At 45.7% G+C, this 14,208-nt stretch overlaps 1 protein-coding gene across 4 annotated transcripts in view; it reads left to right on the top strand.

Moving 5' to 3' along the window:
- The window catches only part of EIF4B (eukaryotic translation initiation factor 4B), a 34,072-nt gene extending 23,334 nt beyond the window's left edge, over nt 1–10,738 (top strand). The window contains exons 9-15 of one of the 4 annotated variants that reach the window (XM_079774159.1): nt 2,626–2,854; nt 3,952–4,064; nt 6,034–6,247; nt 7,034–7,089; nt 7,632–7,740; nt 8,029–8,101; nt 8,677–10,738. In XM_079774159.1, the coding sequence (XP_079630285.1) occupies nt 2,626–2,854; nt 3,952–4,064; nt 6,034–6,247; nt 7,034–7,089; nt 7,632–7,740; nt 8,029–8,101; nt 8,677–8,757 (875 nt within the window). In that variant the 3' untranslated portion in view covers nt 8,758–10,738. The remainder of the gene's footprint in view (nt 1–2,625; nt 2,855–3,951; nt 4,065–6,033; nt 6,248–7,033; nt 7,090–7,631; nt 7,741–8,028; nt 8,102–8,676) is intronic. The other 3 variants (XM_079774160.1, XM_079774161.1, XM_079774162.1) reach the window with 3 other exon arrangements.
- Nucleotides 10,739–14,208: the final 3,470 nt, after the last annotated feature.

Genomic DNA, 14,208 nt, shown 5'->3' on the forward strand with positions numbered 1-14,208 from the left:
TTAAAAGCATTGCTGTTATCTGTTTCCATTCAAGGAATGTATAAATATAGAGGCCCGTTGCAGGAAGATTCCTGCAAGAATAGGGCTTCCTGCAGCCCGAGCAAAGCAGAGAAAGGAGCGAAGCCCACCAAGGCGGGCTTCGCCCCTGTCTCCACTGCCTCGCTCCCTCCCTTCTCCACCGCTTTGCTGCCTTGGCTTCCTTCTTGCTCAGTGCCAGTGTATGCAAATTAACCACCATCTTTGTTTGGGTTGATTTGTATGCTCCTGATTGGCTGGTGGGTGTAGCGGAGGTACGGTCAATTTACATGTCTGTCTATTATTTGATAAGATAGTTGACATTTATTGAGCGTTTTCACCAATGAACTGAGTTCTCATACAAATATTATCTAATTACAAGAATTCTGTCTGCAATTATCATCACTTTACTTGTGAGAACAGCGGAGGCTCATATGTGGGCCTCAGGTCTTCTTTGGCTCCTGACCTGTTCCTTTCATGACATTCCTTCCCTCCCCCAATAGCTGTACACCTGATTTTTTTTGTTTGTTTGTTTTTTTCTGGTGGCCTTACCCCCTTTTCTAATAGATTTCCCTGCCTCACTTCATTCTTCACACTGGCCCAAATTGTCTTTCTGGAACAGTATCTAATTAGGTTATTCTCCTTCTTTTTGAAAACCTTCCTAGTCTTGGGGGCCCTGGCTGGGTACCTCAGTTGGTTAGAGAACCACCCTGATACGCCAATGTTGTAGATTCAATCCCTGGTCAAGGCACATACAAGAATCAATCAGTGAATGCATGAATAAGTGGAACAACAAATCAATCTTTCTCTCTAGCTCCCCTTCCTCTCTCTCTCTAAAATTGATTTTTAAAAGATTTAAAAATAAAAACCTTCCTAGTCTCTCCATGGTCTGAAAGATATCTCTTTGTCTGTACTTCTAACATAAAAGCCCTTCACTGTTCTGCCTCCAGTTTATCTCCTCAATGTTGTCTCTCATCCCTTCTACATCTGCCCTATTAGGTGTATGCACAGTTTTCAAGATTCAGGTGTTAGCACTTCAAAGCTGTCCCCCAGTATTATAACTTTCATATGAATAAGTCTGTTTTATAGAATTTAGCATATTCTTTTTTTAATGTTAGAGGACATTTATTCAAGTTGGGGACAGTGAAATAAGAAAGGGCTGGGAGCTCTAGCTAGTTTGTCTCGGTGTTTAGAGCGTCCGCCTTTGGACTGAAAGGTCCCGAGTTCGATTCCAGTCCAGGGCACATGCCCGGGTTGTGGGCTTAATTCCCAGTAGGGGCCGTGCAGGAGGCAGCCAATCAATGATTCTCTCCCATCATTGATGTTTCTATCCCTCCCCCTTCCTCTCTGAAATCAATAAAAATATATATTAAGGAATATATTAAATTTAAGGGCAGGGGGCGGGGGAAATGAGCCTAGGCTGAGCTGCTTTGGCTCACTAAGAGGGGTCCTTGGGGACAGGTTCACAGGGTTTGCCCAGGATGAGCTGCGCTGCTCATTGCTCCCTGGCTGCAAGCCTCAAGGGTCCTTTAGAGTTTCGGAGATGCACACCCGTGGGAGAAGAGGGAAGAGGGGAAAGGCGTGTGCTTGCTCCGGGGAGGGAGAATGCACATAGGCTTTCTTCTTTATTTTTTGTGTGTCTGAAATATTTAGAATAAACACCGAATTTGAGAAACATGGTTTCCTTGAAACACTCAAGTTTATCTTGAATAATGTTGATAACTTGAATCAAACTCCCGTAGAGCTTATTCAGAAGTTCAGTGTTGCATGCTTTACCCTATGAATCACTGTCAAATACATATTATGCACAGAGCAAGAGTATAAGACTAGATAGAGTCTGCCCTGTCATATTGTTACAAGCTCTTAACCTACTCAAGTAATCCATCTTCCGCAGACCACTGGTGGTCCGTGAGGTCCGAAAGGTTGGCAACCGCTGGTTTAAGGAAACCTTTGGAGCAGCGGTCGCCAACTGGTGGTCCGTGAGGTCCGAAAGGTTGGTGACCGCTGTTCCAGACCACATTTTTGAACAAGATATTTTCTTTTTTTTTTTTTTTATAGTATTTTTAAAATATATATATATATATTATTGATTTTTTTACAGAGAGGAAAGGAGAGGGACAGAGAGCTAGAAACATCGATGAGAGAGAAACATCGACCAGCTGCCTCTTGCACACCCCCTACCGGGGATGTGCCCGTAACCAATGTACATGCCCTTGACCGGAATCGAACCTGGGACCTTTCAGGCCGCAGACTGACTCTATCCACTGAGCCAAACCGGTTTCGGCTGAACAAGATATTTTCATGTAGTAGTCTATTGTAGTTGAAAATTTCTTCCCAGGTAGTAATAATCATGATAAAGGATTGGTTTTATCGTGTCAATTTTTTAGTCTTTCTCTTAGTCTAGTAGTACATCATGGATGTGGTAATGGAAAGATTGATTGGACTTGATTATTCAAACCACCCATTTTCTAATCTCCCTTCTTACCTTCTCTGCTGAATTGGCTAGGCCACTAATCTGAATCCCATGTAAAAGCTTTGTCTGGGAATCTGACTTCCAGCCATCAGCTTCTGATTTTGAAAACCTATTACTTAGAGTTTTATTTGATGTAGGTCCCCCCCAAAGACCCAAACTGAATCTAAAGCCTCGGAGCACTCCTAAGGAAGATGATTCCTCTGCTAGCACCTCCCAGTCCAGTCGAGCAGCCTCCATCTTTGGAGGGGCAAAACCTGTTGACACAGCTGCTAGAGAACGAGAAGTAGAGGAGCGGCTACAGAAGGAACAGGAGAAATTGCAGCGTCAGCTGGATGAGCCAAAACTAGAACGGCGGCCTCGAGAGAGGTGAGGTTATTGTCGATATGAATTTCCCATCTCTGAATCCAGTGGTTCTTAGTGGGGGCATTACGTCCCCAGGGGCTACATGGAAAATCTGTGTGGATGTTTTGGTTGTCATTTATCAGCATTTAGTATACACGGGCTGGGGCTGCCAGGTGGTCTGCAGTACATGGACGGTTTAACCCAGTTAAGAGTCGTTGCCTATCCTTCACACTTTTAAAAAGGCCTACTCATTTTAACCTGCAACGGATATAAATTGGTGGTACTTTAATACAGGAGTCAGCAAATTGTGATCTGGGCCTGTGTTTATAAGTAAAGTTTATCTGGGCCTTTAAGAAAAATTTGCAAGCCCTGCTTTAGTATATAAAGTAAAATCCCACCATGGTGAGTGGGCAGATTTACCTCTTTCAATTTACTGGGGATAAAGTGGAGAGAAGATGTTTACTATTTTTTCATTTTCTTACTTGTGTGTATGTTGGTTATACTATCTAAGTGTTACTTAAGATACTAAAGGAGTCATCACAGGTGGCATTGGCTCTAATAGGGTAGAAACCTTCTATAACAATGTTCTGGACAATTGGGCCTAGTTTTAAATGACTTGCAGAATTGTATTTTCAGGAAGGGAGGGCAGTGTTGTAGATTATATAGGAAAATGTTCTTAACCCTAGCCCAGTCATGGCGAACCTATGACACGCGTGTCAGCACTGACACGCGTAGCCATTTCTGATGACACGCGGCCGCTGAGGCGGCCGCATACCGAGGATGAAACATTTGCTGCTCCTGAGGATGAAACATTTGCTAAATAATGTTTTTTCCCATCCAAGTACTAACCAGGCCCGACCCTGCTTAGCTTCCGAGATCAGACGAGATCGGGCGCGTTCAGGGTGGTATGGCCGTAGACCGAAATAATGTTTTTTCCTCAAAGTGACACACTACCCGAGTTATGCTCAGTTTTTTGGCGAAGTTTGACACACCAAGCTCAAAAGGTTGCCCATCACTGCCCTAGCCAATGCAAAAAGTGATCCTACTTGGGGGGGTCAGCATGAGTTCAAGGTGGCCTTCACTGAGCTAGACATATGTATTTTGTTAAATCTCTTATACAGACATCCAAGCTGGCGAAGTGAAGAAACTCAGGAACGGGAACGGTCAAGGACAGGAAGTGAGTCATCACAGACTGGGACCTCAGCCACATCTGGCAGAAGTAAGTCAGACGAGGGTGGGTATCATATTATTGCCATTTTCCATAACCTATTCATAACCAAATTATGCAGAGACTTTGAGGTGTTAAATTCAATCCTGGACTCTTTATTTGGATTAGTTCAGATTGGTATTAGTTTTACACCTCCTGCTCTGAAAAATCTTGAGAAATGGGCACCAGAGGTAGACTTAGATGATCTGTTTAATAATTTTCTACTAAAGAGTATACATAAGCCCTAGCTGGTTTGGCTCAGTGGATAGCGTGTCTGCCTGCGGACTGAAGGGTCCCAGGTTCGATTCCTGTCAAGGGCACATGCCTGGGTTGCAGGCTTGATCCCCAGTAGGGGGCATGCAGGAGGCAGCCAATCAATGATTCTGTTACATTTTGTCCCTTCATTTTATGTATTGATATCTGAGTTTTGTTTATTCAGAGCAATCAGTGTTTCAAGTGATGATATTCTGCTTTTGATTCTTTCTTCCTCCCTTGAATTACTGCTTGGTCATAAGCATGGTTAGTGCTTTGGAAACTGAATTGTTCAGTTATAACACCTCCCTTCCCTTAATGTGAGCCAGTGTTTTTTGGGGGGTTTTGGTGTTTTGTTTGTTTTTTTGGTGTTTTTTATTTTAAGGCTTCTCCTCCCACCTCTAAATTGATTTGTACTTGAGCATTTCAAAACATGACTCAAGGTTGGGGTAATTTGGAAATAGTTGTCCACATGCTGTAGAAGTTTCCTAGAAATTATTCATGGTGGAGTAGACTCTTAGTAACAGGATATAATGCCTCTTTGTACCCAGGTAGGAATATGATGGTTGGGTTGATTTATATCCCTACTTATGAAGAGCTTGCACTTAAAGTGTAAAAAGGATCTGATAAAATAAGCTCCTAGTTTTGAGGAGACATTTGGTGCTTTAAAAAAAAAATACGTGAGCCCGGCTAGCGTGGCTCAGTGGTTGAACATTGATCTATGAACCAGGAGATTCCCAGTCAGGTCACATGCCCAGTTGTGGGCTCAATCCCTGAGGTGGGGGGTGGGGTGGGGAGTAGTGTGTTCTACTTTTCATAAATGTATAAATCTGGTTGTATCGTGTTTACTTATATATTTGTGTATGTTGAGCCTGTAAGTTGATCAGTGATTTCTGGGGTTTGCAGATTTAACATAGGACCCCTTTAAATTGTATAAAGTATTACATGTCACCTCCCCCCTCCCCATTAAACCCTCCCACCCCCGAGGGCAAGCCCCCACCTCCCCAGTGTCTGTGTCCATTGGTCATGCTAATATGCATACATACAAGTCCTTTGGTTGATCGCTAATCTCCCCCCCGCCTTCTCCCTGAGGTTGGATGGTCTGCTCAGTGCCACCTTGTCTCTGGATCCATTTTTGTTCATCAGTTTATGTCGATCATTATATCCCACATATGAGTGAGATTTTTTTTTTAATTGATTTCAGAGAGGAGGGGGGGGGAGAGAGATAGAAACATCAATGATGAGAATCATTGATCAGCTGCCTTCTGTACGCCCCACACTGGGGATCGAGCCCACACCCAGGCATGTGCCCTTGACTGGAATCAAACCCGGAACCCTTCAGTCCACAGGTTGACGCTTTATCCACTGAGCCAAACCGGCTAGGGCCATATGTCCCCTTCACACAAACACACACACACACACACACACACACACACACACACACACGTGTGTGTGGGGGGGTGTGATATATCATTCTCCAAGTGCGACCATTTTAACAATGAGACTAGAAAAGCTATCATCTTAAAGGTCAGGGGCTATCCTTGGAGAGTCATTTTTCCAGTTTCTCTTGCATCAGTGAAACATTTTCTCATATTTTGGGAGCCAAGTTAGAGTCTGTATTTAAGAAAAATGATAGCAGTAAATATGGACATAGACCATTTCCCACTCTGTTGAGATCCTAACAGATGGTTGTACAATAAGCCTATTTTTGATCATTTGTCCCTCCCCCACTCTGACTTCACAGATGCACGAAGGAGAGAGAGTGAGAAGTCTCTAGAAAATGAAACATTCAATAAGGAGGAAGACTGTCACTCTCCAACTTCTAAGCCTCCCAAACCTGAACAGCCTCTAAAGGTAATGCCAGCCCCTCCACCAAAGGAGAATGCTTGGGTGAAGCGAAGTTCTAACCCTCCTGCTCGATCTCAGAGCTCAGACACAGAGCAGCAATCCCCTACAAGGTGAGTCAGCTTGGAAACAGCAGTCGGTTAGCTGTAGAATCTTTTTTTTTTTCCTATCCTCACCGGAGGATTTTTTTTTTTCTTTCTTTCTTTTTTTCTTTTTTTTTCTTGAGAGAGAGAAGGGAATGGAGGAGAGGGGAGAGAGAGAAACACTGATGTGGGAGAAACACATGGGTTGCCTCCTACACAGCAGGCCCTACCTGGGCCAGGGATTGAGCCTGTAACCAAAGTATGTGTGTGCCCTTTGGTCTGCGGGCTGACGCTCTAACCATTGAGCAACACCAACCAGGGCAGCTGTAGACACTTAAATGTTGTGATGTCATGATAGAAAGTGCCCTGAGGGGGGGTTGGCCTTAGATAGCACCTAACCTGTCTACTCTATTCGTTCAGATTCAGTGGTATACTGGAGCTGGCTCCTGAGCACCAATTGTCCATTTTCTAGAGTTTTTATAGCTAGTTGACATTCCTTTGGTGCCTCAAAATCTGCACATACTAGACTCAGAACCCATAGCAGCCACATGTTGGCAATGGGAGGATCACTTCCATAAGTCTTAGGATCCTCATTTGTAAAATAGAGAATAATATTAGCCTTGTGTGATTGTGATAATTCTAAAGGACATGGCACTTAAAGTGTTCAAATAATTGCTTTTGTTGTTGCTGTCTTTCCTGTATTTTAACATATCACAGCATTATGTATTTTGGGTTCTTTTTAGAGCTTGGAGGGTGATAAATTTCTTATCTCTTCTTTAAGACAACTGATGATGTGATTACATGTTTTTCTTCTAGTGGTGGGGGGAAAGTGGTTCCAGCTCAACCATCTGAGGAAGGACCAGCAAGGAAAGGTAAGATCAAAAGGAGAATAGGATTTTTCAGCTAGAGACCTAAATTAAAAGGCCTATAAAGTCATGAAATACTGAACTTCAGTGTATTTTTGCACCAGGTTTTGTGTTAAGGTTCTTCTGTCTTTTCTTGCCATTAGAGGGCAGGAGTGGTCTCTTTAGAGAAAGCATGGAACCCTGCCCTTTCCTGGTAGAACAGGGGGCGGGGGAATCGGAAGGAAAATAACATGCTCAGTACAGATTAGAAATGTCACCATCTGCAAGGCCAAGGTCACTCACAACACAGCATCATAGCCTTATTGCCAGTTGGCTTTTCATGATGGTGTAATCCTACAGTGGAACTTTTTAGTGGATCTTGTTGGGGGAGGGGTGTGTTATATATAGAGTACGTGGGAAGAAGGATTTAGGAAGGAAGTCTGGGTTGGGGTGAGGTTTAATTTCCCTGGGTACATGATGAGCACATTTTTCTCCAACCCTTAGGAAACCTAGGAGAGGGAGAGTAATTATTTACTTGCCTTCCATTTATTTTTGCATTTCCACTCAAGCAGATGAAAATAAAGTGGATGGGGTGAGTGTCCCAAAAGGCCAAAGTGGGAGCTCCAACCGTGGTCCAGGAGATGGAGGGAACAAAGACCACTGGAAGGAGTCGGAGAGGTAAGTGTGTTCTCTGTCCTGTCGTTTGTAACTGTTGTCTGAAGCTTAGGCACCCCTGTCTTTGTAATTAAGAAGTTCTTGGTTCTCTAAGCATTACCAGATCTCACACTGTGAACAAACTAAACTTAATCACTAAAAAAAGTTACAATTCTGAGAATCTAGAAATAACACAAAGTGTCCAGGTATCAAGAACTGTTGACTGGAGGTGCCTGTTTAGTGCCTCAGAGCTGCTTATGGGTTTTGGGAGAGTCCTCTCCTAAGGATGTGGTCTTATACTCATCTCTGCAGGAAAGATGGCAAAAAGGATCAAGACTCCCGATCTGCACCTGAGCCAAAGAAACCTGAAGAAAGTCCAGCCTCTGTAAGTGTCAAAGGCTTGCCCAACTCTACTTCCCTTAGCTTTTCCTGTTGAACCCCACTTACATTTAGGGCTGCAAACAGTGGTTGGAAATAAGGCACTGCTGCTCATTTGAAATAATGAAAGTTTAGCATTTTTCTCTGTTCTACCTTTCACTACTCATGCCTTTTTCAAGATGAAGGGTGGTGTGTGACTTGGATAAGAACACACGTGCATGCCTTTGACAGCTCTCCCTAGCGGTGGAAATGCTTCAGTAAAAGCTAATGAGCAAGCAGGTGGTTGCGGTCTGGACTAAAGTATCAGAATCCAGTTTCTTGGAATTGTTTTTAAATATTTTTTTAATGATTTCAGAGAGCATGGGGGAGAGAGACAGAAACATCAGTGATGAGAGAGAATCGTTGATTGGCTGCCTCCTGCATATCTGCAACCTAGGCATGTACCCTATTCGGGAATCAAGCCCTGACCTCCTGGTTCATAGGTTGACTCTCAACCACTGAGCCACACCGGCTGGGCTGTTTCTTGGATTTTGATGTGAGGATTTAAGGCCTTGGTCACTTGATCACTCTTCTCTGTTACAGAAGTTCAGTTCTGCAAGCAAGTATGCTGCTCTCTCTGTGGATGGTGAAGATGAAAACGAGGGAGAAGATTACACCGACTAGACCTCTACATCCTGTTTTCTCCGAGTCTCTCTCTACCCTGGAACGTTCAAGAGCAAACCAAACCTCTAGCCAGACAAGACAAAATAAAACTCACATCTCCTGGAGACTTCTTAACTTTTTTTAAAAAAGCGAAATGAAATGAAATTTTTTTGCATGCTGCTGCAGCCTTTAAAGTATTGAACTAACTGGAGAATCGTCAATATAGCCAGAAAGACAGGCATATTTTAATGGGAAAGTTGTGCACTTTTATGACACATGCAGTCGCCCGTGTGCTCAGTGCGTAGGGGCCTCCATTTAGGAAAATGGCAGTGCCAGTGATGCAATGTCTGGAATCTGGTTGGGCAGTAGGGCAGGTATGAGGAAGAGGATGAGATTTGTACCTTTAATTCTTATATCCTAATGTGGCATTTATGAATTCTAAATATCTGAATAAATTCCCCATCCTTGGAAAGGTAGGTTTAGTCTCTGAAGTTTTAGTCTCCAGGAGGCTGCCAGCCCCTCCTCTTATTTAATTCTGAGTTACTGGGGCCAGCCTAGGGGGAATGCCTTCGTTTTTACCCCCCAGGGGGGTAGCTGGGAGTGAGTCTACAGGCCTCTAAAGAATAGGACTGCTTGGTGACCAAAATAAGTGGGAAAATCGTGGTTTGAAAAGAAGCTTTGGGGAGGTGATGAATTATTTTGAACCAGAAATAGGGAAAAATGATATGACCTCCAATAAACACATGAATGGTTACTTCCTGGAGCAGGAAGCACTTAGGGGTGTGGGAATTCCCAAGTTTCTTACGTGTCCTGGTTTTGCCCTTTCTTCAACACTATCCTTTCTCAAAGTTCAAATACCCACATTCTGTTGAAATCTTGAAGCTTTTAAATTTAGACTGTTGTCTTGTGTTCCTCATGCTACTCTTTCCTGTTACCTCCCAAAAAGCAGCTTCTGTTGAAGCCACAGACCCAGTGCCCCAGGCCTCTGGATCAGCCCCTGGGAGCTGTCTAATGAGGAATCACTGCTCTTCTCAAGTAAATCCTGGCTCCTTTGCCTTTTGACTCTCCTGCTGTTCAGTCCTGACCCCTTTTACACCTCAGAAAACTAGAATGGTCTTAGGTGGTGAGGGCGGTGGATAAATAGGGACAGTTAAACTGGGAGCCTTTCTTATGACCTTGATTGGGGTTTTTGTTCGAGGCTTTTAATTTTTCGGGGGTGGGGTTTTTTTTGTTTTTTTCCCTACAAGTTTCCTTTTCTCCACTGAAATCCCACACCAATGTTTGGATTTATAATGTGGCCTAGACCAGTGTGTGGTTTTGTTTTGTTTTTAGCTTCCCTTGAAAATAAACGATAATGGAGAGAACTCTTTAACAAGGTCCTGGTTTCTCTTGCAACACAGTAACTTAACTTGCCTGCTTTTATGTGTTCCTTTGTACTGTCAGCTCAGTAGGTGGAATCCTTATGGGCAATACTGGTACCTAACAGAGAAATGAGACCTTGGTCTCTTGTTTGCAAGCCCTCCTCCCATCAGTCCTAGGTTAGAGCCTGTCCAGCTATGCGGGGGTGTTGGTTTATGAGTGCTGCAGCAGTTGGCATAATGAATCATTTACCCAGTGGACATAAAAACCGTACAAGTGAAGTAACTGTAATTGGCTTGGATGGCCAGGAAATGGCTTTTAGAGACCCGAGGTGAAAGGGTTTTTTTAACCATTTGCTGTAGATGATGAAAAGATAGGGTTTGCCCTCTTCAAGTCTACTCCTTCCAAATAGTTGTGTCCAAAAAAGCTGTTCTTTCCCACTCCCCTACCATGTCCCCCATTAAAACAAACAGGGATTTATGTCCTACTCAATACATGTAAAATTTGTACAAAAATATCTTCTATGAAAATGATTTGTAATCTGTAGACTTACTACCTGGGAGATGTCTTGAGATGTGAATCCCATCCTTTGGGTTGTGGGGTTTTTTTGTTTTCTCCAAATAAATCTGATCTTTAAAGTTCATTTTAATGCTGAAATTCTTTAACGATACACTCCATGCTCCCAAGTCCTTTTTGTGGACTCCCCACGGACAGTCAGCTACCCTGCCTTCCCATCTCTGGGTACCATTTTGTGCAAGTACAGAGGGTGGATTTACCAGGGGAATTGATCTGGTCATTGAGGCCCAAGAACTGGCAATTCACACAACTCCCCTCCAACATTTTTGTCTGGTGGTAACTTTTAATATCATTTGAGCATATTTGTTTACTAAGATGAAGTGGGAGCTCTGAGGATAAAGCCTCATGTCCTTGAGGCAATGCCTCCATAAACCTCCGCCCTTCGGCTGTTGAAAGATGCAGCCTCTTTTCCTGGGTTGAACTGCACAGGCAGAATGGAGTCTAGGTTATCACTTTTTAAGATTTCTTAATTGATTATTAGAAACATTGATATGAGAGTGAAACATTGGCTGCCTCCTGTACACCCTCAACTAGGAATTAAGTCTGAAACCCGGGCATGTGCCCTGACCTGGAATTGAACCAGTGACCTGGTGCATGGGACCAAAGCTGAACCAACTGAGCCACACTGGCCAGGGCTGGGTTACCACTTTTAATCATGGCTCAGACTCAGTGGGAATTTTCCAAACAGAGGGACAAACTGTTCATTGTTGCCAGGGCAGGAAAGAGGTTAGAGAGTGGCAGAGAATCCTTACGGTCACAGGGGGTGGAGCACAGAAAGCCCAGGAACCTCCATTTGGGGACTAGGAGCCGAGGGGAAAGGGGGAGTTGGGAGCATAGTTACGTAAGTGGCTTTCCCCTGGGCCAACGGCAGCGGCTGGTCTGCTTTCTTGCTGGTACATTGATCTCTTCAAAGTTGAGGGATAAGAAAGAGGCTCCCTGTACAGCCTGTCCATGTGGGTTTAGGAGGGAAAAGGCCCTGCCCAGGCTGCCTGTGGCACCTCATGGCAGTGCTTGCTTAACTGCCGCTTCAGCACCACAGCCCGGCACGCTCTCCAAGCCTTCACTTGAGCCACGCCCCTCGCTGCAATACTGAGGTCTGGGTGAACGGTGATGGGGAGTAGGGAATGAAAGTGGGAAAGGCTAACATGAAGGAGGTTCGTGTTGGTTGAGCAAAGAAAGGGCAGGGAGGAAGGAGCTCCCTCTCCTATGTCCCACGAGGGGAAAGGCAGGCACTGGTATTCCCCCATCCGCTCTGAGCCCTACAGCACAAATGCATCTCAGGCCTGGTCAGCCTTTGCTGCAAATCTTAAGCAACCAGAAGGGTGTAGGTATGACATCCTACTTTGTAAGGATCCATTTTAGGTTGGTTGGGTCCCATGTGTATAATGGGCCATGTGGCCTACTTTCTCCTAAACAGAATCAAGCACGAGGCTCTGGATCCCAGTTAGTGCTGAGGGCATTACCTCAAGTGCTAAGTGAGCTCACAGCATCTGGTTTCGCAGGAAGTGGGAGAGCTACACATCTGCTCCTGGGAAGCATTATTTCTCAAATAAAACTTGTTTCTCAGCAACCATAGTAGCCCCTAGGGCCACAAGTGAAGGGGGGACTCGCCTTCCCTCACCCTCCCACCTCAGCAGAAAGAAGGGGTTTGGAAGAAGCAAGCTGTGCTGCTCCCCGCCCAGCTGCAGCAACCTCCGGGTTGGACAATACAAGCTCTGTCCTCAGCCAGGAGATCCGCCTCTGGGTCAGCTCTGCTCTTCCCCCCACTCTTCCTGGTTCCCAGCGCCCAGCCCTCCACAAGTTCCCCTGACCAGGAGCTCTTCCAGCCCTCAGTGCCCTCCTCCTCTAATCCCCACCCCAAGGATCTCAACACACTGCGTCACGGGCATGGGATCACCCCAGACCCTGGAAGAGGAGGTTCAGCCTTCGGGGCCAAGATGGGCTGCCCTCTGCGTAATCAAGGTAAGAAAACCTGCATGGAGGGAGGGTGAGGTGTCCCTAAGATTGTTTCACTTTACTAACATCATCCTGGCTTTCTCCTCCCTTTCCCCTTTCTGCAGCTCTCGGTCTGCCTGGCTGGCCCTATGTGCCACCCATTTGTATTTCATTCCCACCAAGCCACCTCTTCAATAATTTCTCACTCAGCCTCTCATCAGCTTCCTTTTTGCAGCCTCCTTCCCCCACAGTGAGAGCCAGCATCAAGTCTGAGCTGGTAGTTCAGCTCCCCATTTTATGCTCCTCTCCCAATTCTGTGGAACCTCAAAAGGGGTTCCTCTTTAAGGACAGCAACACCAGCTTGAGGGAAAGGCTCTAGCCCACCCACCGCTCTGAGATTCAATCAAGTGCCTCTTGGCTGAGTCCCAGTCTCTCCTTAGGTACCTTTAGAGATTAGAACCTACCCCCTTAACATGTATCAGAGGGCCAACCAAAGACAGACTCGAATGAACTCTGGAGAAGGCAAGATGTTAAAAAGAACTAGCATATGCTCCAAAGAATTGAACCAATTTTCATGTCGCATGTATCTCAATGACATAATCAAATCTTGCCAAAATACAGAGTGACCTTCAGCCCTACCCCCCCTCCAGTAGCCTCTGATCCCTGTTGCTCTCCTAACTCCTGTCTCTCCTCCCAATCTCTTCCCGCCCCAGCTCCATTCCAACCCCCCAGCCCCTCCCTCCAGACCCCAGTGACTGCTCTAACCTCTGGACTGCCTGTTGGACACCAACTCAGCCAAGAGCAGTAAGATCATGGCTCCCTAGTCCCAGCAACACCCACCCCTCCCAAATGCCCGTCTCCGGGGGACCCACATTGTCACCATGTGCTGCTTCACAGCCTCTTCCCCGCTGCTAGATTGGACAGATTGGAATCAGGTGCTCCACCCCCTGGTAATCAGAACCAGACTCCCCAGCTCTTGCCAAAGGCAGGCTGAGCATTAAAAGGATGGAGGGCCTTAGAGTTGGTGGTACTGGCTGCTTTGAGCAGACATTGGGCATCGAGCCCTGGGCCCTGGCTCCTCAGAAGCCACCTCCCCCTGGACGCTGCCCCCGCCCCCCCCCCCCCCCCCCCGACTCCCGCCGGTTTTCATCACGGAAAATTCAGTAGGGAGGGGAAGGAAGGGAGAGAGGTTCAGCAAGTGCTCACGGCTAAAGAACATTGGAGAACATTGGGAATCTGGGAATGGATACAGATTCAGAGCTTCTAGAAAGACATCCCTTTCCTTTACCTTCCCCAGGGCGGCACAACTCAAACCTGCCCCATGGCCCCGTAAGTCAATTACAAGAAGTTACTGCCCAGTGGCAGATCCAGACACTGCAAAAGAAGGGAATGATATTAAACCACAGAATGAACTTCCACATCCATTGGGAGCCTGGGACTTGAGTTAAATGTGAGGAAGACTTAATGAAAGTCTCCTAGGGAGTGGGAGTGGCTGTCCAGCTCCAAAGCAGGGCAGTGGATGGGCTGCCTGGAGTTGCTTAGCAATGGTGGTGTGTGTGTGTGGGGGGGGGGGGGGGGAGGTTGGTATTGAACTTGGTGTGG

The sequence above is a fragment of the Cnephaeus nilssonii genome (genome assembly GCF_951640355.1).
Source record: "Cnephaeus nilssonii genome assembly, chromosome: 6".
Taxonomy (NCBI): Eukaryota; Metazoa; Chordata; class Mammalia; order Chiroptera; family Vespertilionidae; genus Cnephaeus; species Cnephaeus nilssonii.